Genomic DNA, 19,469 nt, shown 5'->3' with positions numbered 1-19,469 from the left:
TCAACCCCTTTGTCTTGAAAGTAGGATGTTCATCACAGGGGGAAGACATATTAGGAAGAAATTCCATGAATATTGTCAGAATATATACCAGGAGCATGATAAGAAGGAAGAACGGTAGACCTCAGCAATGTTTCACGGCATTCTAATTTAATTGAAGAAAATCTGGTTGTACTTTATCCTGGACACTTGACAAAGGACTGAGTGTATACTTAGGGCCCTGCATACGCTCCTATGGCGTTTTCACACCCCAGGTAGAAGAGCTTTGCCCTAATCCCATCTCAGGCTTGGAATAATTTGGCCTCAAGACAACGCAAAGCAAATTCTCTGAATCCAAACCAAACCTGGCGTTGAGTCACTGGTCTCCAGCTCACAGGTGACCTTTGCTTCCTCTGGAACCCTTCATACCTGAACCTCTCTGGTGCCCTGACTGGTAGGTCTTTGTTTTTCTCTGGAACCTTGGGCTTTTTTCGCTTCCTAGAACTCCGAGGCACCGTGGCTAGGCTCCTGTTTTTACTCTCTGACTGCATGCTGCTGTGGTCTGCTCATCTACTGGGAAGTTCAATTCCTGTCCTGGACTTCATGTGAGTTTCTGTTTAATCTTGTCTTAATCACGGCTAGGCCCTGAAATTGGGTTTCTGAATTCCCCAAACCTCTAGTACATCTAACCAACCCTCTTTTTTTTTTTTTTTTGAGATGGAGTCTCACTCTGTTGCCCAGGCTGGAGTGTAATGGAGCAATCTTGGCTCACAGCAACCTCCGCCTCCCGAGTTCAAGCGATTCTCCCGCCTCAGCCTCTTGAATAGCTAGGATTACAGGCGCCCGCCACCATGCTTAGCTAATTTTTTTTTGTATTTTTAGTAGAGATGGAGTTTTATCGTGTTGGTCAGGCTGGTCTCAAATCCTGACCTCAGGTGATCCTCCTGCCTTGGCCTCCCAAAGTGCTGGGATTACAGGCGTAAGACACCGTGCCCAGCTGTAACCCTCATTTTTAACGGCACTTTTAACACTTTGAGCCTTATCATCAATATATATACACCCAAAAAAGAATTAATGAGACTTCTCTAGGGCCCAGAGGGGCTGAGTAGAATGATAGCCAGTTGGCAGTGTACCTGCAGAATACCCGCCGAACACTCCATTCCCTTCTACCAGTTAAACTCTCCCTTTTCAGAGTTACACAATTATCATGTTTTCTGAGATAATGAGATCCATGTGATTTAGTTTAATAGGTCATGGCTCACCACATACTCAGTCATCAACAAACATTTTCTAGAAATATCACTGGTTTTATTTGTAAAAAAAAAAAAAAAATATGGCATCTTACCTATTCTTTTTACTTCACTTGAAATTAATTGGTCATTTTTCTCAAACCTTAAGAAAATGAAGATGATCACAGATTTTCTATTTTTCCTCATTCATTTAAATGCTGCACTAAATACTAAAATATATTAAATGTGAATTGGTTGAAGGTGGCCTGTCCCTGCTGCTCACACCTTGAAGATGTGGTTGCTGATTGAGGTGTGAGTGAGCCATATGTAGAGTCTGAATGATCTGGATGCCTCTGACAAGGTACACAGAGCCTACAGGACCTCCCCAAACTAGAATCACCTAGCATGCTGCTTAGACAGTTTTGAATTGTCCTAGAAACGCTATTAGAGAAAGAGAAGGACATTTTTCTATCTTGACAGAAAAATGCAAATACAGTCCTCCTAAGAATTGAGGGAGATTACAGTAAATATCAAAGTAAAATATTTTAATATGGATCCTTTATATTTCTTTCTACATAGTTCTCTGAAGATCTTGTGTTTGCTTCTGTTTTTGTTTTGAGAAATGAACAGACGTGTGTCCAAAACTGCTAGTTGGGGAAGAAACACTTACCCAGAATGCTTCATGTTTTGAGGCTTATCCATTCGGACAGCAAGTTTGATTTTCAGATCTTGGTCAGGGCAGTTTTTGGAGACTGCCATTTTGTGCCACTCTGACTGTTTGGGGCTGTTCGGGGTGGGATGGAGAATAACCTGTAGGGGAAAAAGGACAAGCAGCTAGGAAAGAGAAGCACGATTATGTTTTTATAGATGAGAAACTTTGATTCTGAGTAGTGGAGTGACTTGAACAGTTCTCACTGTGGAGCAGCCATGCCTGGGGACAGAAACGCATTCTTTTGCTCCTTCCTTCTCTTCCTGGCAAATTTTATAAAAGTAAAGTTTTCTGTAATTCTGTAATGATCATTCTGTCATGAAAATCATGATTTCTGTGATTCTGCTTTGACTTTTCTAATGTTCAGATGTACTAAACAAACCCAGAATGGAGAACATTGTCCACACATTATTCTCTACGTCTTTGTATAAGAAGATGGATGCATAAAAGGAAGAAATATGCTTAATATGAGAGAGTCCTTTTTCTTCATTCTTTAGGATTTCTTTCACTTTTCAAGAGGAGAAATTCCTCAAGGCCCCCGGGGAAAATGGAAGGAACCTTATTTGATGGATGAGAAATGTGAGACTCAGGGAAGGAAAGGGACTTGCTTGGAGTCACACATTTCAATCTGATTTCACCTGGTCTGGAAATCTTATCACACAACACCCAACTTTGCCCAGGCATGGATGAAAGCACACATGACTGGAGGAAGGATGAGCTCTTAGGAAATGCCTTTCACCAGTGTGCTTCAGAGATGGCAGTTTAATTTGGGTCTTCTGCATCCATTCTTATTGTCTGGAATTCTGAGAGTGAAACAGGAAGTGAGTAACTCACTAAATCCACTTTTTCGCTTTGTGATCACAGAGTTCTCAGGAGCCACAAGGGATCTGGGGAACATGCATTTAGGGAGGAATGGAATATTTGGAAAATCCCTGAAACTAAGGGAACAATAACTAAATATAGGCACAACAAAAGCTGGGCTTGCTAAGATTTGCTTCTGTGATGGCAGCATGCCCTGGTTTGTGGCACGTTGCTTTGGCTGTTTTCAAAGTATTTATTTTCTCCAGGTGCAGGGACGGCGGGCCCCTTTCCTGGGCTTCTTTCACCTCTGGAGGTGGCTGTGAGGGGCTCACGGTCTCATGGGGGGACACTCTGGCCTTCTAGATGCTGTATCAGCTTCACTAGTCATGCAAGCTTGGCCCATGCTTGAAGGGTAGACACGTATGGCTTCCTGTGTGATTGTGGAATAAGACTGCTGAGAGGAGGAGGAGGAGGCCATGGCAGAGAAAAAAATAAATCAGCCCACTTAGCTGTGCTTCATTTATGCTGATTTCTTAGCCCTTCTCTTTCTGGGCCTGACCCTTTTTCTTCATTAAATTCCTTATCTCCGATGAAATATACATTCTTGCTAACCACAAATTTCAAGTCTTCCCAATGTCTTATGACATGATTGAAATACAGAAAAGCCTGATTTTTCAGAACAGAGGCTGTCAATGTTTTATGATCGTGCGCTATTTTAGTATAATGTTTTTGAGCAATTAGCCCAGTATCTATATGCTAACATTTTATGTTATATAAGTTTACTTTGTATTAATATATTACCTTATTGCATATGTCATAAAATATACACAAATCAAAGATGGGCTAAAGATTTAAAAACCCATATTTTGGAATAACTTGCGAATTGTGGTGGTTGTGGTATTATTAGCTATATCTAAGGTACCACATAACATTTAGGGCAAGGTACATTGTTGATGACATTGGTAATAAATCCATAGTTCGAATAGTCTTCTAAATAATTTCATCATGTCTTGACTGACATCTTGTCCCATCTGATTACATTGGCATTGTTTTTATCTCATGATATGAGTGACAGAATGTTTGCTAGTAGGTCAGGTGTTGGCCCCACCATTTTCTTGTTTGCCAGGCTTGCATTGCTAGTACTACCTCCAAATCAGAGCTTTTGTGCAGTTATCTTCTGAGGCCGCTTATTTATTTTGTAAGGGTTCATTCAGTTCCAGTTCCAGCATAAAATGTATAAATTCACTTAACTGGCACCAGAGAACTGCAACATGTCATAGGACAGATGCTGGGAGGAAATGAGTGAGGTAGGGCACTGCTGGGTCATGGAGACCGCTCCCTTTTCTCCAGGAACTGCCTGTTCTTACATGTCACCCTGTATCACGTGCCACATCCCGAGGCCCGACACTTTGAGGCAGCTGCTGATCTCAGTGAAGCTGACCCTCCATCCTGAGGTGGTCTGGCCTAAGAGAGGTAGTGGTGAGATGTGCTGGGAAGTCAGGAAGGGAGGTGCCGGTAAGAGACACCCCATCCAGGGCCAGAACAGCAGTAAGTAAGAAAGGCCCTGGGCTTCTGTCTGCTCCTGCCTGTTTGGCAAAATCACAGAGGGAGCAGTGCTCTGGGCACCCGGAGCTCATTAACAGGCCTTTCGCCATATGGATTCTGGGCGTGCTTCCCACTGGCAATATGGTGTCCATTCGTGATGCAATGGCCGCAGCTCATTACCGGCTGTGCCACAAAGACTTCTTTCCATGTGCAATTGCTTGCTGGGGAGACCTCTTTTCCAGGGTGGATGGAGAGATGAAGTGACCACAGCTCTCTTCTGTCTTTGCCCCCACCCTGGATGCCCCTGACAGGCTGATGACTCATTTGTATGTGTCAGTGATGCTGAATTATGAGGGTCCTTCTGGGTGCACATGAGTCCCAAGCAGACCAGACACCTCATCTGGACATTCCAGGCTGCTAATCAAGTACTTTGTCAGTTCAGCCGCGGACCATGTGTGCTGTGCTTTGATGTGAGGATGCTGATGTGGCCGCCACGACCCACCCCCTGCAGTAGCTGCACTCCAGCCAGCCGTGGCTTCTCCTAGTTGCCTGGGCACACAAGGCAGGACCTGCTGGGGGACTGCTTTACCTTCAGCCTTTACCTGACGGATCCCCTCCTCGACTTAGCTTATATCTCTCTCGGTACCTCTTGCATACCCCAGGAAGGAATCCCTGCCCCTCAGTCTGGATGACTGGATTCTGCCTTCTTGCTAAGTGCTTCATTTCCAGGTGTTTTTTTTTTTTTTTCCTTTTTGGCCTAACAGAACACTTCCCATGTTGCACTATAATTTCTGGTTTTATGTCTGTGTCCCTTAAGCTTCGTGAGGTTAAGGGTTTTTACCTGTCATTATTCCTATTTGCTCTGTGCATAGCACAAATGATTGGACACAGCAGGCCTACAGTCCTATAATATTGCAGGGTTGGGAAGGATGCAAGAAAACAGGCACTCTCTTCCGCCTTTTGTGGAAGGATCAATTGGTGCATGCACTTTAGGGGACAATTTGGTGGCAAATTTCAGTCAGCAAAATATATTTTGAAAACTTATTCTATAGATATCCACACATATACAAAGAAATAAATTCAAGGCTAGTCACTGAAGCATTGTTTATATAGCCAAAGATGAAATAATCTAAAAAATCATCAACAGAGGATTTGTTAAATAAAATGTATCTACATAGTGGAATATAATGCAGTTATGTAAAAAGGAGCCAGGTCAGTCTAGGGTCATATGAAAACTACTCACTAAATATAATGATTTCAGGGACCATGTAGAGAAGCGTGGACATAGAAACTTCCAATTGTGCTTTTTTAAAAAGAGGGGGAATATATACTTACATATGCTATGTTTGTACATGCAGAGACTATTTGGGGAAGGATAACCATAAGTTGAAAAGAATTTTTTTTTTTTTTTTCTGGGAAGGGATACTAGGGTGAGATAGAAGAAATAATCACTTTTCACTATATATCAATTTTAACTTGTTTTCACAATGTACCTGAATTTTTTTTTAATTAAAAAGGTTATTAAAAACAAAACACAACACTAAAGAAACACACCCAAAAGTGGTTGAATGAATACATGTAACACCAGGATTCTAAACACGGGTCTGCTAAGTGTGGGAAGAATTAGAGCATAGAAACACTCTCTCGTGAGGTCCAAGTGTGGCTTCACTGCACTCTTGGGTCGCCCAGCTGCTGCCCATGAAGATGCTGCCAGCAGAGGGTGTCCAGCCAGCACAAGGGCCAGGCAGGCCAGCTCCACTGCAACTGGCAGAAAGTTTCTTTGGCACAAAGGAGGAGTAAACTAGCATCTGGGAGAATGTATGAGGGGCCTGAAGAAGAGAACGAATCATTATGAAATTAGTGTGTGTGTGGCTGTGGCAAGCCCATGACCTTCACCACAGCAGAGCCCAGGGTTTTCTTTTTGTGTAGGGACAACATAGTGTAGTGCAAATAGCCCTGGAGGTGAGGCAACATTTCTGAAGGAACTGGACCCTCTGGGCCTCAGCGTGCTCTTCTGTACAGAAGTGATGACTGTGGCTGCCTCAGCAGGGTTGTCTTGAGACAGCACTGAGGGGCTGTGCACAAAGTCTTTGGGATAGTGGCCTGGCCCATGCATGGGCCCCTGACTGGCTGGATGGCTCTGGAGAAGTCTCCTGCCTTCCATGGGAGCAAGATTTCTCATCTATAAAACAAAGGATTTCAATATGCCACTGGCCTTAACTTTTCTGAGTAGAAATGGCTTTGAGAAGGCAGTGAATGCTTCGGTAGCCAGTCCAGAAAAATGCATATAGGCCCAGGCACAAACACATTTGTAAACTATTTCCAGGCTGGGTGTGGTAGCTCATGCCTGTAATCCTAGCATTTGGGGAGGCCGAGGTGGGCGGATCACCTGAGGTCAGCAGTTCTAGACCAGCCTGGCCAACATGATGAAACCCTATCTCTACTAAAAATTCAAAAATTAGCCAGGTGTGGTGGTACGTGCCTGTAATCCCAGTTACTTGGGAGGCTGAGGCATAAGAATCACTTGAACCTGAGGGGTAGAGGTTGCAGCGAGCCAAGATCATGCCACTGTACTCCAGCTTGGGCAACAGAGAGAGACTCCAGCAAAAACAAAAACAAAAACAAAAATAAAAACAAAAAAACAAAAAACAAACAAAGAAAAAACCAAAAAAACCCCCAAAACATCCAGGGCATTCTGGATCCTGGGTCTTCGGAGGCTCATTGTGGACCCAGGTTGAACTTCCTGGGCTGGTCAGTTACACTTGTTCCTTCTAACACTAATATTCAGGGTCTTTGAGACTCATGATTCTTAACATCTGCCTTCTTGGAAAAGGAGAAATTTGAAGAAAAATGAAAGGCAGGATAATTCCTCCACTCTCTGTGTGTCTGTCTTTCCCTATGGACAGAAATGAGTATCTATCATTTCTCAAAGAAAACAACCAAACCTTTTCTTTCATCATCTCCTCCTCCCACTTTTCTGGGTAGGGACACTGTTTTTTGCTTTTGCTGTTAGCTTTATTTACTTTTCATTTTACCTCTATCTGTGGTCTATGCTGTAGTAATATGACTCCAGGTTGATTCTGTAGATGAAAGCCAGATTGGAAAAATGGGTGAAAGAAAGGAAGAAAAAAAGGAAGCACAGGAAATGAATTATTGCTGGCATTGTTAGGCGTGTGTGCCTGTGTGCTTGTCAGGGGTGGTCTCTCATTATGCTCTAGATGTTATATCAGAGGCTCAGAGAGATTGTCTGGGCTGAGATCACTTAGCTTTCAGGAGTGATTATGCATTAAACCAGAATGAAATAAAATTTATATTTATTTATTTATTTATTTATTTATTTATTTATTTATTTATTTTATTATTATTATTATTTTTTGAGATGGAGTTTCACTCCTGTTGCCCAGGCTGGAGTGCAATGGTGCGATCTCGGCTCACTGCAACCTCCGCCTCCCGAGTTCAAGTGATTCTCCTGCCTCAGCCTCCTGAGTAGCTAGGATTACAGGTACCTGCCACTATGCCTGGCTAATTTTTTTGGTATTTTTAGTAGAGATGGGGTTTCGCCATGTTGGCCAGGCTGGTCTCGAACTTCTGACCTCAGGTGATCCGCCCACCTCGGCCTCCCAAAATGCTGGGATTACAGGTGTGAGCCACTGCGCCCGGCCGAAATAAAATTTATTGAAAGTCTATGTGCTGGGCTCTGGGTATAAGGTAGTAAACAAAATAGTTTAGGTTTCTATCTCCATGGAGGTTTTACAGTCCAGTGGGGCAGACAGAAGCCTGAATGTCTGTCAGTTCTGTTCCTTTCTGTCATTGGTGGTCACTTCAGTAGTGCATGTGAACAAGGAGCTGAGATAGCAAATGAAGGGGACTGAGCTGTCAGGAAAGGACTCTCCAAGGAGGTGGCATTTATGCAAAGAAGGCATTTATGCTTTTTGAAGGTTGGAAGATGGGGAGATGACAAGAGATAGAGAGAAAGTCCCCCGAGGAGGGAGAGAATTTGGTTTATATGAGGGATTGAAATTTGGCCAATGATGCTGGGGTATAGTAAGCAGGGAGGAATGTGGCAGCAGATGGGGGTGAAGAGGTGAGCAGAAGCCAAATTAAACGAGTTCGGATTTTACCATAAGCAGGTGGGGCAGGTTATTGGCAAAATCAACTTGTGAAAATATTACTGGCTTCTTGGGGCAGAGTCAATGGTTCAGATGCAAACAGAAATTTCACTATTATCTCAGTGGTTCTCAAAGCGGTTGGTACCACCTCTCAGGGGTGTCTCAGAAATTTTAATGACGTTTTGATTGACAAAACAATGGGTGCCAGTCCCTGTTGGCAGTGAGTGGGTGGGTCCAGGGATGCTAAACATCCTGCAAGGAATGAGATGACGCTCCCTAGTGAGGCATCTTCCTGCATCCCATCTGACTTTTGAATATTCCCATGGGATATTAGTGGAGGTGAAAATTTCTGTTTATAATGAACTACATGGAGATCCTAACTCTTGTCTTACATTTCACATCAAAGTCTTTTTGGCACACTTCTAAGGAAATCAAGGACACTTTACTAAGTATTGCTTAACATTTCAGTAAATCAGTTTACTGATGCTCAGGCTTAGGAGTCACCAGTACAGCACATCTCCACACCTCACAGCGGGTTTTGTAGCTGTCACCCTCACAGTGACTCTTCACACGGGAACAAGCAGAGCATTCCTCTATTAGATATTTGAGTATTTACATTTTGAAGTTTTTTACTATTAATTTACTTCCTTTTGTTTCTCTCTTATGTCATTGTGTTGACTTTAACATTGTCAGGTGGGTAGGCAGTTACATCGTCTAAGAATTCCACTTTAAGACAGTAAAAGACATTACAAATCTTAACTCTAAAGGATGTTTGGGTCTGATAGTATTGAGAACTCCTGCTCTATCTCCTGTAGGGCACACTCTTGTTATCCCAGCTTTGTAGAAGAGAACCTGAGGCTCAGAGTGGTTGAGGAACTTGTTCAAGGTCACCCAGCTAATGCAGAGTGGAGTCCAGGATTTAAAGTTCAAAACTGAGCCTCTCAGCACTTGGCAATGCTGCCTCTTGGTGACCTGTGCACTGGAGACCTAGCTGGGGAAATCCTCTCTGGAGTCCCCCTCGTGATGGGAAGCACTTACCCGCCCGAGCTCCTTGTCCTCCAAGGCCAGGACGCCTGTGCTCTCTGTGAACAGCTTCACCTTCACAGCTGGCAGTGCATGGGTTGTGGAGAAGTCACCCTGGGTGCCCCAGCTGCAGACAGAATCAAAGAGGTCATTGTAGACATATCTGCCTTGATGAGTCTAAACTATTCCACTGTTTCCAGGTCAGGTGAATGCAGGGTTAACCCAAGGCAGCATTAGCTGTCACATCCTTCTCTCCTCCCCTTCAAAGCTGCCAGAGTAACAAAAGTGTTAATTAACTTGTTAGGCAAATGCAAGACAGATGCTCAGAAAGTTGCCATGGTCTTCACAGAGCACTATAAGGAATGACTTGAAATTAGCATAAACTCAAGTTGGTGAGAACTTGTTCCCATGCATTTGCTGTATCTACAAACTATTCTAGGAAAATCACTAATATTTCATTGCATCCTTTGACTTCCTCATTCGTGAAAACTGCAGTTGTAGATTTTGGGATGGGGCTTCAGTTGGGGATGGGGCTTCAGTTCAGAAAGTCAGCCAACACCTGACTTTCAAATGAGACTTCAGCAGTAGTGGTGGGGAGGTGGGGAGCCCCATTTTCACTGGCATTCAAAGATGAATTGAATAAGGAGATTATGGAGCGCCACCCTGTTACGGTCAAAGAGGGATTGAAGGGAGAAGGATGACGACGTGGGAATGCCATTCCCTGCTCATAGTTTGTGGATATCTGAGTCTCAGTTTTCCCCAGATGGGAGCCTGGCTTACCCAGAATCTGGGTAGAGCACCAGGTGTGGCTCACATGAGCCACAAATGCAGCCTCTTCATTCACTCATTATTATTTTTACAGAGAATTAATCTCTCTCCATTCTGTGCCTGCAAGCAGTGTGATCTTCCAGAAGTGTTAACTGGATTGCATTGAGCCCCAGGTCCATGGCACCTGTTCCATTCCTGTTCCTACCTATGGACTGTCACTCATCTGCTCCAATTTCACAAGCCTCCTGACTCTGCCATCTCAGGCCTGTTACATGCATGGTTCCTCTGTTGGCAATGTTTCTCCCCACCCCACCCATTCACTGGGCTACCTCTTTGGGGCTCAGCTTAAAACCACTGTCCCTTGATCTCCCAAGCTAAACTGGGTTCTGGTATTAACCTCTCTTTAGCATACTACTTAATTTTGCATCCTAGCAATCACTGGATTTATAATTATTGATTTGTGTCACTATTTTATAGCAGAATCCCCTAATATTCTGTAAACTCCATGAGCACAGCGACTGTGTTTTTATGTTGCATACCCAGAACTTAGCACAGTGCTGGACATATAGAAGGAACTTAACAAATATTTGCTGAATAAATGAAAGATGCCAAATATAATGTCTTTTACAGAACTAGAAAACAGCATAGGTACTTATCATTTACAGAAGTTTTTCATTTTACTTTATACAATGACTAACGTCTATACTTTAAAATGCTCATTAGAATTTTTAATGATTCTATATTACATTTTCTCTATGTACCATAATTTATTTAGCCATTCTTCTATTATTGAAATAGAATTGAACATTAATTTTGTTTTGTTTTGTTTTTTGAGATGGGGGTCTGTCTCTGTTGCCCAAGCTAGTCTTGAACTCCCGGGCTCAGGCAATCCTTCCACCTCAGTCTCCTGAGTAGCTAGGAGTTAGATATTAATTTTTTATTTCATCTCTGTTTCCTCAGGATAGAGACCTAGCTGGGAGATCATTTCTTCTTTCATCAACAAAAATTCAGAGAGCTTACACTGTTGCAGGAGCTGTGCTCATCAATGCACACTTTCAAGGCTTGAGATGCCTATTCCCAAAATGCTTTCCACAAAGGCAGTGACTATCCTGCCACCATATGGGAATGAAAGTGCAAATCACAGGGCTTCCTTCTTGCCTGTTCTGAGTGTCATTATTCACTTTTTCTTCCGGCCTATTTTATCATTGTTGTTTTCATGGATATTTTGTTGACTACTAGTGGGCTTGAACATTTTACCCTGTTGGTATTCTTGTTTTGTAAATTATGGAAACCTGCATCCTAGTCTCAGTGTTGCCTTCAATCAAATAAATGCTATTAACTCAAAGACACAGGGAATCTAGTGAGAGTTGACAAAAGAAGACCAGAAAAATTGAGACGAGGGGAAACCAGATCCATGGGGATCTCAGTGCGTGAAACCACTGAGAAAGCACAACAGTCATAGTAGAGAAAGAGAGGACATGGAGGAGGCCATGAGATACGACAAAAAGTGACAGGTTTCAAACACATCAGCAAAATGTTCGAGGTACAGATAGAAACTCCTAAGTGGTTGTCAGCAACTGCAGCAAGACCCCAAGATAGGGAAATCTTTGTCTTAGCAACAGCAAGGGTTTTGAACCAGATACCTTTAGTTCAAATCCTGGCTTAGTCACTTGCAAACTATGAAATTTGGGGTGAGGAATTAATGTCCCTGTCAATTTCCTCAGCTATAAAATAAGCTAATTTCACAGACTAGTTGTAAAGAAGAAACAGCTGCAAGTTTGGAACAGGTTGGGAACCCAACAAATTTTGGCTACTTTCCCTTCCCAAGGTAAGGAGATGTATTCTAGTAATAGTGATTACTGCTCATCACTTTATATTTATTTATTTAATGATTAGGTGACATGTAATAATTGTACATATTTATAGGTATGATGGTTAATGCTGAGTGTCAACTTGATTGGATTGAAGGATACAAAGTATAAATCCTAGGTGTGTCTGTGTGGGTGTTGCCAAAAGAGATTAACATTTGAGTCAGTGGGCTGGGAAAGGTAGATCCACCCTAATCTGGTGGGCACAATCTAACCACCTTCCAGAGAATATAAAGCAGGTAGAAAAATGTGAAAAGGAGACACTGGCCTAGCCTCCCAGCCTACATCTTTCTCCTGTGCTGGATGCTTCCTGCCCTCGAACATACTCCAAGTTCTTCAGTTTTGGGACTCAGACTGTCTCTCCTTGCTCCTCAGCTTGCAGACAGCCTATTGTGGGACCTTGTGATTGTGTAAGTTAATACTTAATAAACTCCCCTTTTTACATATGTGTATACACACACACACACACACACACACACACACACACACATCTCCTATTAGTTTTGTCCCTCTGCAGAACCCTAATACAATGGGGTACAGAGTGCTAATTTTTTTTTTTTTTTAGACAGAGTCTCGCTCTGTTGCCCAGGCTGTAGTGCAGTGGCATGATCTTGGCTCACTGCAACCTCTGCCTCCTGGGTACAAGTGATTCTCCTGCCTCAGCCTCCCAAGTAGCTCAAATTACCCGCCTCCATGCGCAGCTAATTTTTTTGTATTTTTAGTAGAGACGGGGTTTCACCATGTTAGCCAGGCTGGTTGCGAACTCCTGACCCCAAGTGATCCACCCACCTTGGCCTCCCAAAGTGCTAGGATTACAGGCATAAGCCACCACACCTGGCCCAGAGTGCTATTTTGCTACATGTATACAGTGTATAATAATCAAGTCAGAGTAATCAGCATATCCATCACCTCAAATATTTATCATTTTTGTGTGTGTTGGGAACATTCAAAATCCTCTCTAGCTATTTGAAAGTATGCTATAAATTATTGTTAACTATAATCACCCTGTAGTACTATAGAACACTAGAAATCAGTACCCTTATCTTGCTATACTTTTGTATCCTTTGTGGCTTCTATCCAACACATGTTTATCAAGCACTTTCTAAGTAACTGACCCTGTGTAAAGGAAGCAAGATTGACACTGCCCTTTCTACTATACAGATGAATGGTAAAATAGCTATTATCATTGCCATTTCATAGATGAGGAAACTGAGGAGACACTCAAAGATCTTGCCTATTTTATTCCAGGGAATTAAGACCAAGTTGGGCCAGAATCCAAAATCTCATTTTAAAGCTATTGCTGCTATTATTGTAAAAATTATCAGTAATAAGCATTATTAGTGATTAGCAACACTGGCAAAAAATGTGACCATGAATTTACTTATGATTAATTGTACTATTAATCTCTTTGCCTGGCTGGGTGTGGTGCCTTACTCCTGTAATCCTAGTGCTTTTGGAGGCCAGGAATTTGAGAGTAGCCTGGGCAACATAGAAAGACCCAGGCTTTTTATATTTTCTACAAAAAACAAAGTAAAATAATTAGCTGCATCTGGTGGGAATTTGGGAGGCTGAGGCCTAAAGATCACTTTGAGCCCAGGACTTTGAGGTTACAGTGAGCTATGATCACACCACTGTACTCCAGCTTGGGTGACAGAGCGAGACCCTGTCTCTAAAAGAAAATAAATAAAAATAACATAAAAGACACCTCTTTGGGCATTCATTATACTTGGTCATGGGTATGAGAAAGGTTTCTGCTGGAAACCAAAAGAGTTCTGAAATAAGAAGCTTTAACACTAAGCCACAAAGAGAACTTGAGCCCAGTGTCCTGGTGATACCCCACTGTGTGTTTCCATGCTACTGTCCTCAGTGTGGATGTATTTCCTGGCATGTTCAGTGGGTACCAATCCAGGATGCCTGAACCCCTGCTGCTACCAAAAGATGCGCAGCTCATAAGGCGTGTAACAAGAGTCCGACTGTGGGGCAGTCAATGCTTCCGAGAACCCATCAGCTAGACAGAATTCAGGCCGCTGGAGGCTGCCCTGACAACCCCCATTCTATTGGACACTTGAGTTACTTTTCCCTTCCACCAGGCCTGCAGCTGTGCTTCCCACCATGATCCTTGGCTCACCTCAAGCTGTCAGGTCACTAATGAATCCCACTTTAACTATTTAACTATCAGATTTCAAAATGGTAACCTGGTCCAGAGAAGCAGGCCAAAAGAGAAGTTCTCTCATCTAATCAGGACTGGTTGTGTAATTTTCAGGGCCCAATGCAAATAAAAAATGCAGGTCTCCTTGTTAAAAAAACAACAAACTCCAAAACTCCAAAACAAAACACACAGAAAAAGTGCCATTAAAGGTACTAAAATGTAAAGCATTTTCATTTTCTTGATTATTTCCTCTGCTCAAATCCACACCCCATTGTTCCATGGGATGTCACAAACACAAGCTCAAAGATAAAATTATTAAGAATTTCCATGGCAACAAAACAGCATTAAATCAAATGGGGGCCCCTTCTGAGTGTAGGAGCTGTGCAGCTGTACAGGTCACATGCCCATCAAGCTGGCTGTGATCCAATGCCACCCCAGTCTGGCTAGCCTGGACTAAGGAGTGGGTGTTGGCTAACACTGGCTGTTGACATGAAACTTTTGGTCTTAGCCACAGTCATTGGATTCTGTGAAAATTCTGGCCTCTTTCTGTCAATGCTTCCTACTCTTAGGAGAATCAAGAAGGTTTAAATATTTGCACCGTTCTTTATATTCCTTTCCCCTGTAGGAAAAAATGTCATGAAAAATATTCATTCTTTGTCCTTTTCTAGCCATGGAGAGATCTGGCTATATTTGTAATAGAAATAGCTAATATTTATTCAGATTACTATGTGCGAGACACAAATTCCTATCTCAAAAGTGTGACACAGCCATACATGCATTTGATCATTTGAAAGCCTCTTGGCCATCCTGTGAAATGCCTACAATTATCACCTCCAGAGTTATAAATGAGTCACAGAGAGGCTGGGTAATATGTTCAGGGTCACACACCAGGAGTAAATGGCAGTCAGACCTCAGAATTCAAACTCCTAATCAGGCCACCATGTTGCCTCCCTTGCTCATCCGTCATTCACTGCTTTATGTCTTGATTAAATCAACAAGAGTTACCTCTGTAACTGAAAGGGAAAGTTCTGTTTCAAGACTGGTGGGACTTTGGGCCACGCCGGCTTTTTACTTTGAATTTATTTCACGTGTTCAATATACTTCACAGAGCATTATATCCCAGATAGACAAATTAGCCAGTGGAGGAAGCATCAAAAACCTTGGCCTTTGGTGGGGCCACACACCCCAAAATGAATCTATTTCTCATTGTTACATTGTTCTCTGCCCATTTATTTGCCCTTGTTGTACAATTGATTATGGCTATTAAGATGAATACCTCTTTAAAGTGTCCCAGAACTGAAATACAATTGCATTTTGATTTGAAAAGACCAGAGGTGGATAATATTTATTGCAAGCTGAAGTTGGAAAGGTTAACTGACTAACTTCTCTCTGAAGACAAAGTAGATAATGTAAAACAGGTTAGGTGTCCCTATTCTGTGATCTCATCCCTTCTACCACTGTACTCACACTGTGTGACTAGCTTACATAAACGTTAAAAATAGCCACCAATTATTGAGTACTTACGATTTGCCAGGCCCTGGGCTTAGTGCTTCTAATGAATTATCTCAGTTAATCTTTCTGACAGCTCTGTGAAGTATATTCTGTTATTACCCATACTTTATAAACAGAGAAACCAGGGTTTAGGGAAGTTGAGTAACTGGGCCAGGATCTCAGGTGATCACAGAATTGGGCTTCAAACTCAGAGTTTCTGACCTCAAAGCCCATGCATTAAACAAGAGTGCTTTACTGTGGTTTATTGTATGTGTATATATGTGTATATATACACATACATATACACACATATATATACATATGCATGTGTGTATATGTATATATATGTATATATACACATATATGTATACATATATACACACGTATATATGTATATATACACACATATGTGTGTATATATGTGTATATATATAGCACCCAACAAAGGGCCTGGAACACAATAAATATTTGCTCAGTAACTAGGAAAGTGACAAATTCAGAATAACCGTGTCACTAAATTCAGGGGATTGTAGAGGGATGAGACATGTGAAATAACCAAAGGTGTGACTGCCCCTTTCAACTGAGGAACTGAGGGCTTTATCTCTTTGAGGAGTTGATTTTTTAAAATTTTTATTTATTTTCTATTTTTTTAGCAAACAAACTCTCTGAAGTGCACACAGCAGCTGGCAGCATGCAGAGGATACTCAGCATACGACAGCTCTCTAGGGAGCAAGGCGTCAATCCATGAAGGCTGAGGAATGGCTCTCCAAGGGCTGGCAGCAATGTGGCTGCCAACGGTATAGTGATGGAAAGTGCCACCAAGTTATATAATAAGCTGCTATTATTACTTTTGGTCTTTTCAGCCACAAGCACATAAGCAGAGACTGTAGAAATGCCATCACCCATAGTGGCACCTCCAAATATGAAGGAATGTGTATTGGGACATGTGTGTCTATTCCAAACCAAATACTTCCTATAAGAGGGTGGCAAATAAATAGATGAACAGCGTAAGTGACTAACCTAAAAGCGCCATATTGGCATCAGATGAGGCTCTAACTTTCACTGCTTAGGGATTATATCTCCAAATAGTGCTTCATTTAGGAAACACTTCCTGAATGTCCACTGTGTGGAAATCACTGTGATAGGCCCTGCTATGGATCCAAAGGTGAGTGAGATGTAAGTTTTGCCCTCATGGATATCACATTCCTTTGGGGGAGATGCCATGTGCAGAAATAATACTTATAAGGTGTGAGAATGTCTCTGCTTTCACATCTATAAATTGGGGATGATATTTAGTTTTATTATAAATATAGCCAGATGGGAATGGTGGTCTGCACCTCTAGTCCCAGCTACGCAGGAGGTTGAGGTGGGAGGATTGCTTGAGCCCAGGAGTATGAGGCCGACCTGGGCAACATAGTGATACCCTGTCTCTTAAAAAAATAGAACTGACCCAGAAGATGGAGTCCTTAATGGAAGGATATGTAGGACATAAGCTATTGCATATGCGGTGTTTACCTCACTATGTGGCACATAGAAAGCAATAAAAAATGTAAGTCTTCATTTTAGGATTATAGACCAGGGGTTGTTAAACTATGGCCATGGGTATGGGCCTGCTTATGTATGGCTCATAAGCTAATAATGGCTTTATATTTTCAAATGGCTGAAAATAATCAAAGGAATATTTACAATACAGGAATATTACATGACATTCAAATTTTGATGCCCATCAATAAAGTTTTATTAGAACATAGCTAGCTTACTCATTTATGTTTTGTCTATGGCTTCTTTTGTGCAGCAATGACAGAATTGAGTAGTTATGACAGAGACCATATGGCCAACAAACTGAAAAGTTTTACTTTCTGGTCCTTTATAGAAAAACTTTGCTGATCTCTGTTACAAACAGTTAAATTGCTGACTTGGCCTAATGGAAATACTTATATTTTCATTAGCAGATTAGCAGTATGCTCATCTGGGCATATCCACAAAGACAAACTATAAACATGCATTTACAAGGACAGCTCACTCCATGGGGATCCAATTTGCTGCTCTAAATTCTTCATGGAGCTCTTTCTAGCACTGTTAGTTTATTAGAAAATTGGGGCTTGTGTATTATAGCATTTCAGACACGTGGTGCCCAAATGCTGCTTCCTGAACGACTTGAGCTGGCTGACTCATTTCGTCACACTACATCATTATTAGTATCAAATAATAAACATGAGTAGCAGATAATTCATATTTGGGGGGATGGGGATGACTTTTAAAGTCACAGCACATTATTTCTCCAAACCTGTTCCACAGTGCCACCACTTTGAAAGTAAACACTTTGATCTGGGGGAGAAAATGAGGGAGAGGAATATGGTTTTGGGAGAATGGAGCTCAGAAAAATCTATGGGTAAAACAACCTTGTTCTGTGTGTTTGGGGAGCATCTGCTTGATCACAGTCACATCTCTGTTTACTATTTAAAGCCTCCTATTTGCGGAAGCCTCCTCAGACCATATGTTATCAACAAATGTTGCTAATCAAATACACACAGTAATTTTCATTAGAATTTTTCCCCCCACGAACAAAAAACAACATTTGCCACATAGGGAATAAACCTCCCAAAATGACAGTAAACATCCACTGCAAACCTTTGACAACAGAGTGATATTTACGAATGCATATGTGAGTAAGCCAAGAACGCATCCACGTTAGGCAAATAAGGACCCTTGGAGAATTGGATTTTGTGCAGGTTGGTGCTGGGGTCGGGGGTGGGGGGACGTCATTAGTTGCCATGGTGATGCCCAGCATAAGGCCATAATTCATGTCTCAGAGTCTGGATTTGCATTTATTCAAGGTATATGGCTCATGTGAACTGGGTGTTAAATTGGTGCGGTTCATAAAATTAACTGCAGGCTTTAACGAGAGAGAAGTGTCATTTCAAGGAATGAAAGTGCCGTGGTCCTGTTGCTAAGAAGGAAAGTTAATAATTACCTGGAGACAGCTGCATTAAAATCTTCTGGCCTGCCTTTGAGGCAGACTGCATGATATTCCACTCCAAGGGAATCAATTGTGCCATCACAGTGTGTCCCATGCAAACTAATTGATAGGCTGGGCTTTGGGTTCTTTAGTGTACTAGAAAAGCTAAGCTACTTCTTATCTACATAAGTGAGGCATTTGCTTTGTAGAAATTGGGCTGTCTGAGAGGCAGAGATGAAGGCTTTGGTTTGCCTCCTTGACATTTCCACTGGAATGTCTCCTCTCCAGGAGTCTGAGATCAAATGTGTCCAAACCTCAGCTTGAACTGTTCTCCCTCACATCTGTTCCTCTAAGGCTCCCCCGGCTTAGTCAAAGGAACTGCCAGCCAGACATCATTCTTGTTTACCTCTCTTTGCCACATGTCCATCTTGTCACCAGATCTTTCATATCCCCTACATATATCACAAATCTGATTATTGCAATGAAGGAAAAGAAAGCAGAAAATGGAATTTAGAGGTACCAGGAAGCAGACGGGGGGAATATTTAAATAGGGTGGAACATTAAAACTTCTCCACAAAGCAATTGTCACCTGTATGGTGGACTCCTTTATTTGTTTTGTTGGTTGGTTTGTGTCTGGCCAGAACGTAAACTCACAAAACTCACAGGGCAGGGATCTATGCCTGTTTCCCCCATCACTGTGCCCCTGGCTTCTAGCACATTGTGCAGCACATGAGCACATTCAACGGGCATTTGCTGAAAACATGATTTCACGAAATTCTGATTTCCTCTACACACACACAAATGTGTGGAGATGAGATTCAAGCTGAAAATGAAATTTAACA

The 19,469-nt window shown here is 42.1% G+C and overlaps 1 protein-coding gene across 3 annotated transcripts in view; it reads right to left on the bottom strand.

Annotated features, from left to right (window-relative positions):
* CADPS (calcium dependent secretion activator) overlaps positions 1 to 19,469 on the bottom strand; it is a 494,204-nt gene that overhangs the window by 184,984 nt on the left and 289,751 nt on the right. For all 3 annotated transcript variants that reach the window (XM_009200417.4, XM_009200423.4, XM_009200406.4), the window contains exons 7-8: positions 9,408 to 9,519; positions 1,876 to 2,015 (exon numbers count right to left, since the gene is read on the bottom strand). In XM_009200417.4, the coding sequence (XP_009198681.3) occupies positions 1,876 to 2,015; positions 9,408 to 9,519 (252 nt within the window). The remainder of the gene's footprint in view (positions 1 to 1,875; positions 2,016 to 9,407; positions 9,520 to 19,469) is intronic.

This window comes from Papio anubis, chromosome 2 (genome assembly GCF_008728515.1).
Source record: "Papio anubis isolate 15944 chromosome 2, Panubis1.0, whole genome shotgun sequence".
Lineage (NCBI taxonomy): Eukaryota > Metazoa > Chordata > Mammalia > Primates > Cercopithecidae > Papio > Papio anubis.
This window is presented reverse-complemented; position numbering and strand designations above follow the sequence as displayed.